This window comes from Corvus moneduloides, chromosome 17 (genome assembly GCF_009650955.1).
Source record: "Corvus moneduloides isolate bCorMon1 chromosome 17, bCorMon1.pri, whole genome shotgun sequence".
Taxonomy (NCBI): domain Eukaryota; kingdom Metazoa; phylum Chordata; class Aves; order Passeriformes; family Corvidae; genus Corvus; species Corvus moneduloides.
The window spans coordinates 5,524,522-5,544,730 of record NC_045492.1 but is presented as its reverse complement, the minus strand read 5'-3'; the positions used below and the strand labels follow the sequence as shown (position 1 = coordinate 5,544,730).

The window sequence follows — 20,209 nt, the reverse complement described above, 5'->3', positions numbered from 1 at the left end:
CTTAAATTCTTGCTTTTATGGACTTGAGCCACGGACTGGGTATTTGCTCCCGCAGCAGGAGTTTGTTTTCCTTCAGTCATGAGCTCCTTACCAGCCTTCTCAGCCAGGAGCCTGGCCGGGTTTTTAATTTTACAAACAACTAATTAGCAACCCATGGTTAGAACTTCACTACATGACCAGGCAGGGGAAGTTAAAGCCAAATGTATGTGAAATATCCACCAGAGCAAGCCCTTTCTTGGATAAAATGCTTCCTTTTAGGTTTACACAGGTTAAAGGATTCCACAAGAAATGACACAGTGATGTTCTTCAGAGACATTTTGAAGACTTCACCTGCTCTCCTGGGCAGTAACTGTATCCTCTCTTTTCAAGGGGGAACAGAAGCACAGAAGCTTCCCTATGTTTTTCAACCACTGCAGGATGAAACAGCCAGGTAGCTTTACCTCCTATCTCTTCCCTAATCAAGAGCTACATTTGCTTCTTGGAAACTTGACCAGGAAGATTGCTTTGGTTTTGTTTTTTTAACTAGATCTTTACCTTAATTCTTGAGCTAGGGTTCAACATGATATATTTGATAGAGCCTTGGATGTTCTCAGTCCATGACACCAGCCAGGTCACCTTGTTATCATGCCGGACCTCCTTCCATTTGTGTCCTGGTGGAGGGGCAGGGATTTTGGAATCCCTACAGAGAATTAGAAAACAGACGATAAAAGCTATTTAAAGAAAATCCCACCAGCATCAAAACAGAGAAGGTAATAACCAGCATTACACAAAGAAAGTGCAGGGAAAGGAACAGAGGCAACAGAACTGCATTATCTCCACAAGCAGGAAACCAAATAAATCAAAATGAACAGTCAAAGATCAGGAATGTAACTGCTACCAACATGGACCTGCTGAAGAATTACACTGTAGGTGGGACACATTGCTAGGACGAATTTTGATTTGTGCACACTGCAATAGTGTGGACACTTATGAGGACTAGAGAGAGTGAAGAGAAGCCCACCAAACCTTAGCCTTCAACATCAAGGAAGACAAAGTGGGGCAACCTATGTAGAATAAAATTATTTTCTGGAAATACTAGCAGGAAAGGCAGTTCAAGCAGATGTAGGCTGTAGGCGTGATGAAGAAAATATGTTGACAAAGTTCTACATGAACCCCATGATTGCCTTGCTCAGTCTTTGCTTGTATGACTCAGTTTCTTATCCATATGAGAACAAGATAAGCTGCATCCCTAATTCTACATGTTTGAGTATCAACTTATACAGAGTTTTAAAAAATGAGCTCTAGAAAGCAAAGCCAAGGCGTGAAGCATGCAGTGCTCACTTGCTGCAGTTAATGATGATGTCTTCAGGCATGATGCGTCTCTTCAACATTCCCATTTTGGGATGGTTGCCACGACCTCGGAAGAGACCTGGGGGTTCAATCTTAAAGTTGGCAATCCTCTCCTTGTGGTTGTCCATCACACAGTAACCATACTCCTTTAATAGCCGCTCGTTCTCCTCTTTGATTTTCTGGGAAAAGCCAAAAGCGAAGATGATGTAGCACATGCAGCACCACACATACCTTCATATGCCAAGACTTAACAAATTTTTATATTTGCACCACACTAATGCTGAAGACCCAACCCAAAAACCAGATCCCCATCATGGCAAGTGTATCAGACTGGCCAGAAAAGCATTCATAAAATGCAAGCAGCACAAACAAACTGGAAAAAGGGAAAGAATGTGTGAAAACTTGTATTTGAGGGAAACAGATCAGTGCTGGTGAAGGCAGCTACAGTTTTGTCACAATAGAGGCACGTATCTCTATCCATATATCTCAGATTCAAGGGTACTCCCAGCACAGTCCTGGTACTTTATATTCTATACTCAGCATTTGGCATCCACTGGACTTCGTATCTTGTTGTTTATGTAAAAAATTCTGTGTATAGAAGACTTCTGTGTTTGAACTCAGCATTGGAAAGCAGGCAAAGGAATGTCTCCAGGCTGCTGCATGTCAAGCCTGTGTCAGCAAATGGTCTCATAAGCAGAACACAGCCTTCTAAGAAAGAATGCGCTGAGATTTCACTGCATACTTCTGTGCCTGAACTCTAATTATAAAGAAGGAAAAATAAAAACATTGCAGCTCAGAATAAAACATCTGACCCACAGACAGCACTGCTGCACCAGCTAAGAAACAGAAAAAGCCACTTCTGCTCCATTTTAAGAGCTACCATGGACAGGAACTGAAGGGCTCACCCACATTTATCAAACCAAAACAGCAGGAAGACAAGGGCTCTCTATTTTGATGGGATCCCTCTGATCCCAAAGGCTGTAATTCCAAGCTGCCAGGCCCATCATTCAAAGGACAACTACTAAAGCATTGCAGAGGATCAACTGAGAACTTGTGGAAGGTTTTCACCTTCCAACATCCACTGCAGTTAATTTAATTCTCAACATACGAGACACTGTAGCCATGCTACTGGATAATAAAGTTCATTTTTATTCAAAAAACAGCATTACTTGATGTTTAAGATTTCTTCTCTCATGTTATTCACTGATGGCATTGCTGCACCATCCTTATCTATGCCATCCTTAACAGAGTATCCACTGCTCATTATTTCCCAGGGACCAATGAACCCAGAGGCAGCACCTCTGATTCTCTTTATTAACTTAAGCTATTACTTAACTTTACTTAAGCTATTACTTACTTAACTTTATTTCCCTAAGCAGGATCAGCCCTATCAATATCATTTAAGTCAGGATGAAGATTCAGCTGTAAACACAGTGCTCTGCCCTACCTGAGCTGCACAGTGCAGACTCCTACAGTTCACCTGAAAGCAATAATCTGAAAGCTGAAGAAAACACTGACATATGCACAGCAAGGAGAATGATTACACAGAGATGTTTACAAGCCAGCTAAGAATCATGAAGTCTCCTAGAATTCCCTCTGGTACCTGTTTCTCCTCCTTGGACATCTGTTTCCTAGCTTCCGACTGAGCTTTGAAATACTGGCTCATGTGGGTGAAGTCACACTTGCTGAGGTTGGTGATAGTGCTCTTCTCTTCAGAGGTCATTTCCTTGCAGAAAGAAAGCAGTGCTTTAAGTTTACACACACACACACACAAAAGTTTCCATGCATAGCAGAGCTTACGCTACTCCAGGCAGCTTAAACAGGAACAACAGGCAGGTTCTCACAATAACCACCCCAAGAATCCCCCAATTCTTGCACAGGCTCACTCCAGCTGAGGTCAAAGAGGAAAGAAAGGACAAGCTGTGGAGCACTGGCATTGCAGGGCTCTGATCTCCCCAAGCACTGGGCAATGCTGCACCACTTTCCAAAGCACTTCCACACCCAGCTGTGACTGGGACTGCTGAGGGATGGGGAGAAAAACCCAGAAACCCATCCAGGAAAACTGCATCAAACTGATCTAAAGGTTTGCTGTTATGGCTGATGACTGAGGTGAATATCTCCATTTTAGGTCTTTGGAAGGGGTTTCCTTCTAGTAAATCTGGCTCTTACACAAGGCATGTAACAGGGAGGTCAGGTACACTCATCATGCTGCATCATGCAGAGAACCCTGACTTTGCTGGTTTAGAAAGGCATTTATGGTAGGGTCCTTCCTGGTGAAACTACAGGATAAACGGGGAACTTCACAGCTACAGTGTGAGGCAGCTTTCAGTGGCCTCAAGCCAACTTTTGCATGCATGGAACAGCAGCCCCTTTTCACTGGTCAGTGCTGAGGAGACACTGGCCATGTTCGCAGTCACTGCAGCCCAGGACTATGTGCATACCTTTCTCCAGTCCTTGAAGAAGTTTTTCCTGAAGATCTCCTTTGTAGTGTACTCATGATCAAGCATTTTTGCAAAGAATGTAGCAACTTCTTCTGCTTTGGTACTCAGCTTCATGACTTTACCTACAAAGAAAGGTTTGCTTCTTAAAGAAAATGGTAAACAGGAATCAAAGCTATAAAGAGAATATAGTAACTACCCTACAGGATTATATTTTTACTACAGAGAAGTTTGTCTTAAAACGTTACATAATACAGCAACTTGAATGGGCAAAGGAAACACAAGAGCACAATTGTTTCACTTCCACCACAAACATTTTGAAAAAAGTTTCCTCTGGAATCTAAACATTAAAAAAAGCAACAGCAATCTGATGTGAGGCAGGTCTGGGCTGCAGGGCAGGAAGGGGAAAAGGCCTGCTGCAGGAAACCCTCTGCTGAGCCACCCCTGTGCTGGGTGTGCTCCTGGGGAGACGCTGCTGTTTGATGTCAAAGAGGCAGGGATTTTATTAAATTTCATATTCCAGCACTCAGACATATGGGAAGTACAGTCCCTGTATTCCTTTTCAATGCACAGACTCCACCTCGGAACACCCCTTCCAGCCTTCAGCTATTTCTAGGCAGGAAGAGCCCTTCCTCTGGATACGCTACAAATAGGCTGGGAAGAGATGCCAAATATTCAACTCTCCTCCATTGCAGGGAAACGTGTCAGGGTTCTGCTAATTGTTCCCTCTGCTGTGGGAATGCACTCCTGCATCTCCAAAGCAGGCTCAAAAGCCAGTTGTTTTTAAGAAAGACTGAGCTGTCAGTGAATGGAGGGGTCACATTCCAGCTTCTCTGCATGACTGCAGCACAAAGTGGAATTGCTGCAAGGGAAGACTGAAACACAAGGGAATAGAGGCTGCTGCAGCGTGGAGGCTGTGGATTCGACATCTAACATTCCTATCGAGCACTTTTTGGTCCTGATTGCATTCCTGATGAAACGTGGGGTGCCAGTGATCCCTCTGAAGGATTCTGCATGCAGCTCACATCTCCATCTAGTTGCAAGAAATATTTAAAGTTCCAATGGTTGGCAGACAGTCAATACCTGGGGATTTCTAACAACCATTTTACTGCACAAAAGTGAACACTAGAAACTGTTCAATCTGTGCTCTTGGAAAAAAAAAATACCACGCTTTGGATTTACTACATATTTTCAAAAGTTGCATCATCTCTAAAATTAAAGCATGGGAGTCAGCTATAAAGACTTAAGATCTATAAACCCTCGTAAAACAGGACTTAGCAAAAGGTCCTCCCAATGATCTGAGAATATTCCACAATTAAATAAAAACAATAGTAACTCTGCCAATTTTTAAGCTGTAACCTAAAATACAGCATTTGTTTGCTTATAACAGGAAATGGGGGAAGGGAGAGACAGCAAGGGACTGTTTTTCCAGGCTGCAATTTTAGCTTGACAGAGGCTATCGAGTTAGTAACATGTTATGGGGCTAAAATGTCTGATATTTTTCCCAGCTAGCTGAAGGCTCAGTCATCTTTATCTAACCACTTTAGAATATATTTCGTTGGACACAATATCCTTTTTTTTCACGAAGGTTTGAAAAGGCTCCCAAGTGACAGAGCTGGTAAAGAAAGGATTTATTCCAGAGGCATGGTATTAGTTACCTGATTTAAAAAATGAAAACCAGACAGCAACCAGGGGACATAAAGAGCATAAGAGCCCTCATGGCCACCACTGCAGCTGCCACCACCTACACTCTTACCTTGCCCCACCTACAGAAAAATGTGCAAGTTTGAGCCACCACTGGACTATGAGCACTGACTGGTTAACCCACAGGCACTGAAAAAGGATGGCTTTGGCATTTCAAGCTCCTTCCCTGAGCAGGTATCACAGGCACTTCCAAGAGCCCCAGCAGCTGTTACATGAGATAAAAGCGGGCAGTGAATCCCCAGGCCGGGGACAGATTCCTCCGGTGCGAGCCGGCCGCTGGCCAGCCACAGCCTCATTACTGGGCTCTACAAATCACCCTGGGATAATCTCGAAATGAGACAACGCCTTGTGAGCACAGACAGAGGCTCTCAGCAGCTGCTGTATAAATCAAACATCTGATTTTTTGCCTAGTTTCTCAAGGAAGACTTATGGGATGTCTTTATTTGCCAGACCCCCTCCTTGCCCACCCCATGACTGTTGAGCTTATTGATGAATTTCTGTGATGACAGAGGCAGAGGTTACACAAATCCCTGCAGAGGCTCTGTGAAATAGAAGGCTGGAGAGATGAGGAGCTTACTGTTGTCTGCACCAAGGGATAGCTACAGTGCAATCTGCCCCTCCCCTTCTCTAGACAACAGGAGAGATCATGCATTTTTCAATACAGGGAAACAATTTCCAACTTTTTATCAAGTTCTTATCAAACCCTAAGAAAGAAGGCTGCAGACATCCTTGATCACTGTGCTACTTGCTTGAAGATAGCCTTTAATATGCTACAGCATATTTATTTCACTACTTTGCTGCTGAAAATGTAATGCCACCTATTCTTCAGTATTTAAAAACACTGTGTCATGTCACATGAAAACAGCACGTTGCTCCTGGAAGAGTTCCATGTGCAGATGTCCCCATCACCAAACATTGCATTTTCATCCATTCAAATACCTCCCACCTAATTCAATCCTGGGTTAATTTGATCCTTCATTTAACATGATCACAGGACTAAAAGGAAACACACGGGTCATCAAATCCAGGCTCCAGCAGGCATCACATCATATAATCCCTTTCACGTGAGCCTCAATCAACCAGGCAGCCCAGGATATTTCAATCCCACACCAATTAGTTCTACCACACGCAGGTGTCAGGGAGTGGGACCATGACTTACATGAGAGGGCTGTGTCCTTGAGGCCAGGGTCATCCCATCCGTTCCTACAAGATCCTAACCATCTGTACCCAAATTCAATTGTCTTTCATTTTGCTCACACCACCTATCAATCATGAATTTCAACACAGATGATGGAAGCTGCAATTCTTGAGGTTAAAGAAAACAAGAGCAAGCCTAAAGGTAACCAGTGACGAGGCAGCTACAATTACACACTCCACTGGTCAGGCACTGCTACTCTGAGGCATCAGACACTCATTCTGCAAAGGAACCTGAGAGATTCACCACCATACGGGACTGAGAACAGGTTTATCCCTGTGTCACTTCAGTGAGCAGAATTCAGCAGGCTCAGGTAAATCCCTTTCCTTGCACAGACCTCAGTTTGCTGCTGAGGAGCTGATTTAAGTGAACCACTAAAACACAACCACCTCCTCAGCTCTTCAGTCCCCAGAAGAACACCGCAATAGCCTGAGATGTTTATTTCTCTTCCTAGCAAGTAGAAACACAGATTAACTCACCATCATAATAAAACTTGACATTTTCAGGCAGAGGTTCATATGGTGGAGCAAATACAGGACCTTTGTGCTCTAGGAACTTCCATTTAATGCCTTCAGGGTAGCGCTCTTCTTCCCACCTTCAAGAGAGAAATATGAACCAATACAATTTTAAGCTCCCAATCTTCATTTTATTACTGTGTGGGTATGAGAGTATGCTAAACCAGCAAGAAATCACTGCTTTGTAGGGTACAGACCAACAACAAATACTTAATGTACTATCACCATTTAATTCTTTCTTTTCTCCTCTTTTTTTTTTTTTTCCCCTCCAAAAGCCCAGTTGTGTCCATGAACACAACACCTTGGGCTGCAGATTACCTGATGCCATCCTATTCCTCACCTCTCATATGCTCCTCTTTTCACAAAATCACACAGCTGAAATTGCTTAGATCTTAAGAAAATAAGACTTGGACCCTGTAAACCAGCTAGGATCATGCTAAATTAGCTTCAGCTGTGATCTAACATCAGGTCCAGGATGCCTGCTCAGCAAACTCAAACAATTGTGGTATATTATGCAGCTGCTTTCAGATGTGGACAATATGCCATTAAGGGCAGAGATAAAGAAACAGATGTTCATTTACAACCTAAATGAGAACCAACCTGCTTGGACAAGAAAGACTAAAACCTGCTCTGTCATTTTAAATTCATTCCAATTCTCTGGGTAAGAAAAGCATACTTGAACAAAACCAGAGCAGCCCAGAAAACTGCATGTTTGCCTTAAAGAGGCTCTATAAGAAACGCTCTATAAAAATGCTTTGCAAGTGATGCATTTGGTATCACAACACAGCAAGGCAGGCGCCACCAACGCCACATTCCAAGCAAAGAGGGTCAGCAATTCATCTGCAGAGAAAAGGGTCCTGCCAGGCCAGGATCCTTCCCCCAGCTCCCAGTGCCTAGGTCACTGATTCCACACTCCTCCCCTCCAAGCTCCTTTCATAATTACCACAACATTACTGCTACATGCTGCTGGCACAGGATTACCTGCTGGGAAAGGCTATTTCACCTCAGCCATCAATCAGCTGAAGACCATTAACCTGTCACAGCACTCAGTCTCTGAATTGCCCAGACAACTTCGTTGAGCAGCCATGACAATAAAAAAAAGGAGTTTAAGCTTCTGTCTGGTGTCAGCTCTAAGGAGCAGCATTCCCATTCCAGGTGCCACGGCAGCTGAGGAGAATGTGCACGTACTGCCTGCATCTCAGGAGCTGTGATGCACTGATAGATTGCTTCATCTTTACTGAGATAAAAGGCACTGCATGGAAGAGAAACACTGCACAGAGATAAGAGTTTCTGCTAGAAGACACTCAAAATGTTTCACTCGTGTCTGTACATCAACAATTTAGGAACAACAGCAACATAGCAGCTGGCTAGAGTTTGAAAGGCACCACCTTTGACCACACCACTGGACCTGACTACTTCTGATGAGAAGCAACAGCTTTAACAGGAAAGCACCCAACCCCAGCTATCAGTGCAGAACTGCATTCAGACTTCAGTCCCTGGCTGGGAAGAAGGCTTAAGTAAACCATGTTGAGGTAAGAAAGCAATATTGACAAAGATTCCAAATATTTACATTCCTAATGATTGTTGTGTTTTGGGTTTTTTTTTAATTAATTAGAAGCTAGAAATATAAATATTTTGTCAAACATAGGCCTAGGTTCTTCCACCCAGAAGCTCCTTTCAGCAAAACAAACCTAAACCACTCTCCTCTCTGCCAGAATAAGCTTCTCCTCTCTGACAATGAGCAATTTTATTCCAGTGAGAACAAAATAAGGGCATCATTCACAGTAGTTACTACTTTTCAGGACAGGTTTGTCATTCTCTTATTTTAAATTTATTTGTCTCGTATTTACTTGATGAGAAATTCTGTACCTCTATCCCCTCCTGTTCTTTTAGAAAGGACACATGTAAAAGCAGTACTAGACATGCAGCAGTTTAAATTGATAGCAGAAGGACACTGTGCCTTCTGGGAAGGCTACAAGGAAACCTGGGATTCATGAGGTAGTTTCTAAGCTCAAAACTACCAGAAAGTGCGCCACAAAAAGACCACAAACCATCCCCAATCCCTCCTCCACCTTCCTAAACATCATACATAAGCATTAAGACAAAAGGTGAAAGTGAGCCTCCTGAGTTTAGCTCATTTTTCATCCTCATTTGGTTTCAAACAGAAAAAGCATTACAGCACCACTGCCCTTGGCAGCTTCTGGTTCTAAAGCAACGCTCCACACATGATTTTGTAGGAGCAAGGAGAATGCTGCCTATTAGGAAAGCTGCCTCACTGATTTCAGCAACAACTCATCAGTCATATAGGCTTCTTAATTAAATCCCACATCAAACTTGCTGTCTCAGGAAAGAAAAGTTGGGGAAGATCTTTTAAGTGGAATGAAAAGAGAGAAGATTCTTAAGAAAAAACCAGAACACACCTCAGGGATATGTTATTTCAAGGAAATGAACTTGCTGTAACACAAGATGGGAGAAGTGCTCGTAAGGTGCACTTCTGGATCACATCCTTCACACACTGACAGGGCGTGAAAATGACCTCTGCAAGAGCTCCACGTGGTGATGAATGAGGCCAGTGCCTTGGGGATGTCTGCATCAAACATTCACATAAGTGAGGATGAAAATGCTCAAGGCAGCAAGCACTTGAGGAAGCAGCCAAAAAGGTATCAGACACTCAGAAAATTGACTCAGATGGAACATAAAATGCCCTTAAGAGAAACAACTGAAGTGCAGATGAAACCTTGTCCAGCAAAGACGCGCTATACAAAGCTGCAGATGGATGACAGGAACATCAGCAGAAGGATGCAGCTACCCAGTGCCAAATCCTGCAAAACATGCTTTCCAAGGCAGTTTTCCTCAGCAGTGAGCACAAACTGCAGAGCTTAACACAGCTACAGGGGCCTGTGCTGCCCAGGCAGGTGAGGGGAGAACAGCACAGCTTTCCAGTAAAGGTCTGCTGTTCAAGGATACAGCCCACAATAAAAGGGAGCTGCAAAAACAGAATATTGAGCTAGAAAGAACCAGCAAGGGGAGCTGAGACAAAGCCAAAAAGACAACAGATCATTAAGGCTTAGAAGGACCTTCTGTAGCTTCCTACTGCTTCATGTCCCTGTAGTCTGTTAATGTTACTGCGCATTAAAAATATGCTGTCAAAGGGATTGAGAAAAAAGGGGATTGCTCAGGAAAAAGGGAAGGTTTGGGGAGGGGCTGGAAACCCAAGTTTCAAGGGAGTATTCAAGTAAGAAAAAGATTTGCAAGTGCTGATGTTCTGAGGAAGCTGTGACAGTCAAAGAGAAACATGTAAGACTATAAACACTTCAGAAGATTTTTTTCTTTTTAAAGATGAATCAATAATAGTGTCAATAAAGGAGTAAAGGATTGAACCTGAAAGGATTGAAGAGATTGCAAAGACTTTCCCCAACTCTACAGCCAAATGATCTGAAAAAAGAAAATGCTCATGGAAACATCCCTGAAAGGTCATAAAAATACATTACAGGAGGGCAGAAAACACACATGCTTTTGAGAAGTACATATTGCACTAAAATGAGGGAAGTACTAAGGCCAAAACTTCCAAACACACAAACTCCTTCAAATCTAGAAATAACAGCTTAAATTACTATGGAAAGTTACAAAAAAAAATCCAGCAGGTTTCTTACACAGAGCACTACTGATGCATCACAGGTCTGTATTCCAAATGAACCACAAAGGTCAGACCTACTTAAAAAAGGTTCTAAAAAAATTTAAGAGTGGGTGAAAAGTACAACTTCAGTGATGTTACTTAAGGATCCTGGGCACGACAGAAAGTGTTTTTCATTTAAAACTCATTTTCAGAAATCATTTGTCGAAGAGTCTGAGCTTAACTGGTCACTTGATCAACTTTCATTTTTGTGCCAGTGCAGGAGCAGTTTTGAGAGGCACAGCTGACACCCAGCTAGAATGAAAAGCTGGACACCCACTCATGCTGTACCTCTATATAACAGATAAATTCTACTAGAATACTGATTAACACATCTGCACATATTAATACATTCCTTAATCCACCTGCACCTATGAATATATTCCTGCTGACACCCCCAAGCCTACAAGCTTTCATACTGCTCTGAAGCATGTCAGCACAGAACAGCTTCTGGGCACAAGAATATTGGTATCTGATCATTATAGGCAGCCTCTATGTGACACAGGGAAAAAAAACCACAGACAACCCCACAAAACACTTATTTCCTGTTTTAGGGATATCACTTCTACTTCAGAGGATGAACACAGTGAATGAGATATTTATTTAGAGCTTACCAGAAAGTAAGCCAATTATTCAGAACAAATCCTCATGAATCAACAGAAGAGAAAGCCAGATGTGCTTATTCAGCCAGCATGGGAGGTACAGGCAAGTCCAGGTGCAGATGGGAGCCTACAGCACTGACTATATATAGTTACCATTTCCATTTTTGCTCCTCTTCTTTTTTCGGCTTCTTTCTTTTGTCCGCTTCAGGGACTTTCTTATCTTTGCTCTTGACTTTCTTTGCTTTGCTGTCCTGCAAAATGAGTAAGAATTTGTTAGAACAAGCTACTGTATTTCCCCCTCCCTTGAAAAGATGTGTTAAAACTAAAAGACTCTCTCTTGGGGTATATAAGAACTGAATTCCTGTAGCTTCACCGCATAAATGTGCTCTTAGATCATCCCATTAAGTCAAAGTCTGCTGATGGTCCCGCTTAAGTTTTCAGCCGGATTCTTTTACTTTACACTGGGGACATGCTAAATGCACGCAGCCAGTTATTCTGTCTCACCTGGTAAGGGGCAAGTCTGGGCCATGGGAATGGAATTGCTGAGTTACAGAACCTCCTCCCTGGCCTGCACTGGTGTGTCTGGTCTGGCAAATGCTACAGAGCACAACGACCCCTCTCAGGTGGCTTCTGGGATTCTACTGGTGTATGCTCAGTGTAGAGACACTTCCTTTGAAGGGAAGAATTAACCCTACTGCCAGGAGGTGCCGCAACATGTGTCTCACAAGGGTTCCTTTGCTACGTGGGAAGTGTAGTTCAAATTATGGCTAACCTTTTCCAAGTGCCTCTCCAAAGAAATTTCCACCTAGGCTCCATCTAAATGCTTTAAGCTTCCCTCTAGCATCTCAATCTCTGTTTCATCTCCCCTGCCTCCGAACCCTGCCACATCATCTGTGCAATTACCACATTGTGAGCAAGGCTCCCCTGCTCCCTGCCAGCTCCTTAACAGAAGGACTGTGAATTGCCTGGAACAGCCTGAAAGTTCATGTCCTGGAGGCATCTTCTCCACCCACTGTTTTAAGGGTAGGAAAGAAAGTTTCCCAGACTTTTTATACATGGTAGTTCAGGTAAGTTAATATCTGCACCATAGGGGGATCTGCCACACACAGCTCTGTTGCGGACAAAATCAGGTTCCCCCTGCTCTGCGTAATTCCACACCAAATAGCCTGGCTTTTCTTGATCATAAACTTGTCTGTCACATTACCTCTTCCTCCTCTTGTTTCCTTTTCTTTGCTTTCTTGATGTCTTCTGTTTTGATTTTCTTGGGTTTGTAGTCAGCACTAAGAACAAAAAGACCTGCTGATGAAAGCGATCCATTTTCCAGTACAAATAAAGAGAAGTCATAGATGTACAAAGTTTGTGTGCATGAGCTTGCAGTATTTCTGGCATTTTTAATTTCTAAAGAATATAACTTATACCCTGCTCCCTCAGAAGACTCAATAATCCCAATCCAGCACAACAGCCTACAAAACCCACAAGATGTTACTGTCAATCCCTCTCGGCGAATTTCACACTGCTGAAGCAAACATCTTCCTCGATGAAGAATTGATTCAAAAGTACTAGTAGCCACGCAGTGATTACATGGGATAGGATAAATGGGTAAAACCTTACTGGCATATTCTATCCCAACTCTTTTTCCAGTCGTCAGTGTGGGACCTTGCCCACAAGGCTCACTTTCTGCAACCCCCACTAGTTCAAACAATAGCGAAACTGAGTACTGGCAAAATTACATAAACACAATCTCATTTCCAGTGAGGTTGGAAAAGACCTCTGAGATTATCAAGTCCAACCTGTGACTCAACACCACCTTGTCAACCAGACCAGGACACCGAGTGCCACGTCCAGTCTTTCCTTAAACACCTCCAGGGACAGTGACTCCACCACCTCCCTGGGCAGCCCATTCCAATGTCTAATCACCCTTTCAGTGAAGAAATTCCTCCTAATGTCCAACCTAAACCTCCCCCTGGTGCAGCTTAAGACCATGTCCCCCTGTCCTGTCCCTTGTTCCCTGGGAGCAGAGCCTGACCCCCACCTGGCTGCACCCCCCTGTCAGGGAGTTCTAGAGAGTGATAAGGTCACCCCTGAGCCTTCTTTTCTCCAGGCTGAGTGTGACTGCACTCAGGATGATCTGCTCCATGACCTTCTTGGGCACTGAGGTCAGGCTGACAGGCCTGAAGTTCCTTGGATCCTCCTCCTGGTTTTTCTTGTGGATGGGTGTCACACTGGCACCTCCAGACCTCTGGCGTGGCAGGAGTGGATAAATGATGGGAGACCAATCTGTGGAGCTCTTCCACTGCTTCCTCAGCACACTTGGATGAATCCCATCCAGTCCCATAGAACTGTGAGCATCTAAGGGGCTCAACACATCACTGACTGTTTCCTCCTGGGCTGCAGGGGGTCCATTCTGCTCCCCATGCCTGTCTATCAGCTCAGGGACCCATCTGCCCTCAGGATAACCAGTCCTACTGTTGAAGACTGATACAAAAAAGCCATAAGTACCTCAGTTGTCTTCTTGTCTTTGGTAACATATTCCCTCTGGTATCCAATAAAGAATGACGGTTTTCCTCAGCCCTCCTTTCGTTATTAACTTATTTATAAAAACACTTATTATCCTTTACAGAAGCGGCCAGATTAAGCTCTAACTGAGCTTTTGAATCTCTTGTTTTCTTTCTGCATGACCTAAAGCGATCCTTAAGCACTTCTGGAGTGGCCTACCCCTTTTTCCAAAGGTGATACACTCTCTTTTTCTTTGAGTTCCTGTAAAAGTTCCCTGCTCAGGTAGGCTGGTCTTCTTCCCTGCTGGCTCATCTTCTTGCACATGGGGACAGGCTGCTCCCCATGCCTTCAAGATTTCTGTCTTAAAGTATGTCCAGCCTTCCTGGGCCCCTTTGTTTTTAAGGGCTGTTTCCCAAGGGACTTTGAATCAGTGCCCTGAATAGGCCAAAGTCTGCCTTTTGGAAGGAAGTCCAGGGTAGAGGTTTTGTTGATGCCCCTCTTTCACCAAATACTGAAAACTCCATCATTTCATGGTGGCTGTGCCCATGACCACCACATCTCCCACCTACCTGCCCTTCTGTTTGTAAACTGCAGGTCCAGCAGGCTACTACTCCTGGTAGGCCACAGCTGTCCTTACCAGCTGAGACAGAAAGTTCTTTTGCACACACTCCAGGAATCTCCCAGTCTGCTTCCTCTCTGCTGTGTTGAGTTTCCAGCAGATAACCGGCAGGTTAAAGTCTCCCACAAGAACAAGGGCTGGCAATGCTGAAACGTCAGCCAGCCACTTATAGCACAGTTCATCCACCTCTTCATCCTGGTTGGGTGGTCTGGAGCAGAGTCCCAGCAGGATATCTGCTTTACCAGCCTTCTCCTAGATGCTCATGCATAGGCACTCAACCTTATTGTCCCTATCCTCGAGCTCTATACAGACAAACCACTCCTTAACGTACAGAAATACCCCAATTCCTAATCTTTCCGTTGCAGACATGAGACATCATACATCCAGAAGGCAGCAAGTGATTACACAAAAGGAAAGATGTCCCACCCATGTCTCTTGGAAACTGAGACACACAGGGATGGAGTGCCACCATGGTGAAACCCTTCCAACCCATTAACTCCTGACTGCTAATAAGGACAAACTACCTGAAGAGCTGGATGGACACAGTGGCAGAACACAGTGAGATGGAACTGAGCTTGTATTTCAGTGGGTTCCTGTGTCAGGCAAACATCACATGTGCTTCTCTTTCAGACAGCAACCCTCAGCATAACTTATGACAAATTGAGACTCCAGGCAAACCACGCCAGGCAGTGCAGGCAAACCTCCCCCTGCCTCCAAACAGGCTGACAGTGCGTTTCTGTTCTCATGTGCAGTCATTTCCTTGCCCAACAGAAACCACTGCAGCCACTTAGCTACGTTAATACCTCACGTGCTCACATTTCTGTTTTACAATCTTCATCAGTCTTTACCTGCCTTCTGGGGTTTTTCTTTTTTATTTACTAGTTCTGCAACATTTCACAGCACCATCTGCAGAAGCAGGTAATGGCATTTTGCCTTGCACAGCAAAAATACTATCCCTGCCCTGCTCAGAGAACTTGTAACAGCGTAAGGAGTCTGGTCTCAGACCTCCAGTACCCATCTCAAGAAGTCTGTGCTGATCACTTGAAATTCCACCTGCTCCCTCAAAGTTCTCTTTTTAAAACCAAAGGCAAACATCCAAGTCACCAGCACCCACGCCACTTACTCATCATCTTCTCGAGGTCTCTTCAGGGGTTTGGAGTCCTCTTTAGGAGATGCATAAAACCCATCATCATCTGGTTCATCTTTAATACGTGGTGGACTACAAAAAGAAGCAAAGAAACATGGTTCTACTTTCAAAAAGAGGAAGTTTCCTGGAAACCAGCAACAACTAAGTTTTAAGAAATAATCATCTGCAAAATGGGCATGTCTTCCACGAAATGTGCTGCCCATCATAGGACCCCAAAGACTTGAGATGTGCCATTTTCTGAACATCCACAGATAGTGTAAGTAGAGTTATTCAGTGTCTACACATTTGTCATTTCTCAAGCAACATCAAGTTCAATGTCAACAGCTCAAAGTTCATTTTGTTTCCCTGAGGTTTTGAGTAAAAACCACTATAGCTTCCAGCACTTTCAAATACACTTAAAAACTGAAATGCCTGTGTGCAGTCAAATGCAGGATGTTGTTTAGTTCCAACTCAATACCCTTATTGAGGCTTCTAAGAGGGAAAAAGATTATCAAGTAAACAAAGATTTGAAAGCTATTCCCTGGAATATTTTGCCAACTAAATATTGAGGCATGTGAAAACCAGAAAAGGAAACAAAGATTTGGCAAAGTTAAACAGATCAGTCTCTTTTCACTATCCAAACTGCAGGAAGCAAACAATCCTGTCCCTTTCAACAGACCACAAAGTTAGGCTCAATGTTTTCAGCCATATTGTCCCAAGACATTAGCAATAAGAAAAAAAATAGAGTATTAGTGCAAGAGAGACTATTCTGTTAGACAAACTCATTCTTTCTAGATTTCACAGAAACACTTCACTGATCATCATAAAGAAAATGATGCCTCAAAGAGTCCAAAATTACATTTTGAAGCACTTAGTGCCATCTTGGGCTTCCTTATTCATGTCCCACCAGCAATTTCTATATCAAACTGACTCAGTTTCCAAGTCAACATGCGGATTTTGCAATCAGATGGAGTCAGAACTAAAATAAGCAGCATTCAGCTTTGTAGACCACAGTCAGCAGGAGACATTAGGGAGTCTCATGTTAGCTGGCAGTGTGTCCGTGAAGCAGAACAAGCAGTTTGCTCCCTCACAGCTCTAAAGCCACTGCAGTGCTGGAAGATGCAGCTCAGGGGAGATACAAACAAGCTGCTCTACAAAGCCATTTCTGTTGCATCGCCTGTAATTAAGTAAGACACAAGTGTGCAGCACAGAGACAGCTGCAAAACATCTATGGAAAAAAAGGTAACCTATTCTCCCTTTCAGGCAGAAATGTAGAGCTACTGTTTGTAAAGTCCCTAGGAATTCTATCTATTTTAACATTGTCTATTTTAACACTGAAATACTGCACAATGTTTTATAATGGAAGAAATAAAGTGTGAGTCTGTGAAAAGAAAGGAGCTGTACGACCAAGCTGAACCTTGACTTGCATTGTTTCCAAGACTCTAACACTGTTCATTGTACTAAGTCTTAAGGAAAAATCAAAACCATCTGAGTAAGGACATTTTTCTCTGCAGAACTTGTAAAAGAATATTTCAGCAGGAAAATAAAAAAAATTACTTTACTCTTAGCCAGCATTTGGCCCTGAAGAAGGCACAACTGTGATGGCTCCTTCAGGCTTTTCTCAAACTCATTAAAAAATACTCTTGGACCTAAGGAGGATTCAGTTATCTTGATATGAGAACATCCAACATCCCTGGTGAGATCAGCACATCATACAACTGTGTTGAACAGCAGAGGGTAGAGACAGTTATTAACTGTCTGCTACACCACAAACACCTAAATGTCACTGCTCTCTTCCTGAGTATTCCCCAAAGGGCCTGGAGATGGCGCCTCTGTCCTGTGCCAAGCCTGACTCCCTCTTTCGTATTTTTAAATAGGAGCAGGGAAATGAAACAGATGTAAGAACTCGTGTCAGAAGGGCACACTCAAAACAAACACAGAATATCTAAAAGGCATGGGCCAGGCAGGTGCCTTCTCCCAACCTCTCTGTATCCACAGAACGTAATGAAACTGGAAGGATTTTGTTTGTTTTGATTTTTAAGTGGATTCATAAACTAAATGAATTCATGAACTGAGTGCTGTTCTTGACTAACAGATATGGATGCATGCATCCACCATACCACACACCTTCAGTAAGTCAGTGGACTTGATTTAGCACCTTAAAAATAACCAATGGCTGGGCTGTAAACAAGTCACAAGAGATCTTGGTTGACTATTAAGAAAAAGTACTCTTCCACCAATTGCTCACTTTAGGTGTTTAAAAAGACTACTTAGCGATGACTGACACAACACTCAAGTCCAGGAGGTTCTATTATTAGCAGGAATTTAGTACTAGAGTAGGACATCTATGCATTTCCTGAAGGTACTTCTGATTTTACATGTCACTCTTGTCGCTCCTCTGCAAAGGCTTCAGGCTGCAGTCACATACAGGACAGACACACAGAGGCAATCTGGACTGGCTTTGCTGGGTCCTGTCTCCAGCAGACTGCCTGCACGTTCAAGTCCCAATTTTACAACAGAGGTTCTTTCAAACCCAGCTACCAATGTTCCCATAGTTCAGTCTGTCCTCAGGAGAATCCAGCTCCTTAATACTTAGACAAACCCAGGGTATGCAGGCAGACACCAGGTATTCCACAGCTCCCATCTCCAGTTACTGAGTACACAGATCTACCCATTCTCATAACTGAGAAGAATGTATCTTCTGAAGGGCTTAATAGTGCCCCAATTTTTTCTCAAGACCAAGTGAGAGGATTCAAACACTGAGCACCTATGAAAAGTCAAACGGCAGCTTTTTGCAGATCATAGACCTGGTTTCTTACCTGGAGAAACCATTTTCCTTTTCCTTCTTTATTTTTATATCACCAGAAGATGACTTCATCTGAAAAACATAAAAAGTAGGAGCTGATTAGCATTTTCCAACACAACGCAGGGTATTTAACTTGCAGAAGGAACTGTGACTATCTCCATCCCCTGTAGTCCTTAGTGACCTACATGACAGAGAGGCAACATTTTCTGCAAGTCTTAGTCAATTCAGTACTTTTTGGCTCTCCAATTTCCTCAGCAGATTGGAATTAAGTATATAGTTTGTTCTTGCATGGACTGAATGTGATATGACAGATTCTTCTCCCTTGTCTCTGAACCCAAGCTTGGCAAAGTGAAATGTAACGGGAAAAAATGTGGAGCCAGTGGACACAGCTCACTGTGGAACTGTTTCTATTCACACACCTGCAGATGAAGTCCTTATGGGTTCATATCTAGCACTCCACAAACAAGGTGTCTGGGTTAGCATTGGGATAGTTCTCTCCAGGTTGACAGAAACCTTGAGTACAAGCTACATCTAACCCATCGAGTTTGTACTATTCAGTAGTATAAGCCAGACCCATCCTGTTGTCTCTCCCAGAGGAGACACCCACCTTCTCTTCCTTTCTCTTCTCCTTGTCTTTATCTTTGTGTTTGTCTTTGTGTTTCTCTGAGCTGCCATCTTTGTGTTTGGTTTTCTCCTTGTCTTTGTGTTTCTTTTCCGAGGAATCTTTGTGCTCACTGCAAAACAAGAGAGTGTGTTTGCAGAGGGGAACACAAGGAGATTTGACTAATACAATTTCCAGTGGTAAAGAATCACAGGTTTTGATGATTACAAACCCTAAAAAATAAGGGATCACCTTAACAGGAAGATCTACCACAACCTCCTGTCAGGCATCATCCATTCTCCTCGGGAAGAAGGACAGGAGGGATACCACAAAATCCCAGTTGCCAAGCCTCCACTTCAGGAAACTCCCTATCAGCCTGGATTGCTGAGGAAATCCACAGCTGCTACACTTAAAAGTTCAACACTTTAGGAAGAATTCCCACTGTCTCTGCTTTTCCTCTTTTTCCTAGTCCACATAAAAGGTCACTGGAACAGAGCCGCCAGCCCCGTCAATGCCCGTGTCAGCTTTTGCTCAGACAACAGTTTGTCATTGTAGCAGCTCTCATCTCTGGAACTTAAAGAGAAAACCGCTGATCTCTATTATTCCCAAACAGATGGGAAAACCAGAGCAAACAGGATATGTGATGTCCTTGTGCTTATGCAAAGTCAAACAGAAAAGGCAGGAATAATGCTGCAGTCCTCAGCTGGAGCTGTTGATACCACCACAGCCAGCCCAGCTCTGCTGAAACAGCCCCATCCTTCGGGGCAAGAACCCAACAAAGGTTTCCAAGTGAGAGTCTGGTCTGTAGCTACTCTGGTGTTATGATTAGCAGTATTGAGAGTTTAAATACCCAGAATTTTTAGTCAGAACACAGGAGAAAATACATACAAGAAGAAGAAAATCAACCTTTATTCTGTTTCTACCCACTGATTTCTGAGACATTAGGATAAATTTGTATCACATTGTCAAGTTTTTCTTATCAACTAGAAAGACACATGGATGTTTTCAAATGAAAATGAGGTTTCTCATGGAATGACAAGCCTTGAGGCCAGAAATTGAGGCAATACTCTCAGGAGACTCAGAATAGAAACATCAAGGATTAGCA

General features: G+C 43.3%; 1 protein-coding gene across 1 annotated transcript in view; it reads right to left on the bottom strand.

The window, feature by feature from the left end:
* TOP1 (DNA topoisomerase I) overlaps nucleotides 1–20,209 on the bottom strand; it is a 66,656-nt gene that overhangs the window by 8,619 nt on the left and 37,828 nt on the right. Inside the window, exons 4-13 of the mRNA XM_032126853.1 lie at nucleotides 19,105–19,237; nucleotides 18,517–18,569; nucleotides 15,695–15,790; nucleotides 12,661–12,736; nucleotides 11,610–11,707; nucleotides 7,146–7,261; nucleotides 3,771–3,892; nucleotides 2,933–3,055; nucleotides 1,321–1,508; nucleotides 535–679 (exon numbers count right to left, since the gene is read on the bottom strand). Coding sequence (XP_031982744.1) covers nucleotides 535–679; nucleotides 1,321–1,508; nucleotides 2,933–3,055; nucleotides 3,771–3,892; nucleotides 7,146–7,261; nucleotides 11,610–11,707; nucleotides 12,661–12,736; nucleotides 15,695–15,790; nucleotides 18,517–18,569; nucleotides 19,105–19,237 — 1,150 coding nt within the window. The remainder of the gene's footprint in view (nucleotides 1–534; nucleotides 680–1,320; nucleotides 1,509–2,932; nucleotides 3,056–3,770; nucleotides 3,893–7,145; nucleotides 7,262–11,609; nucleotides 11,708–12,660; nucleotides 12,737–15,694; nucleotides 15,791–18,516; nucleotides 18,570–19,104; nucleotides 19,238–20,209) is intronic.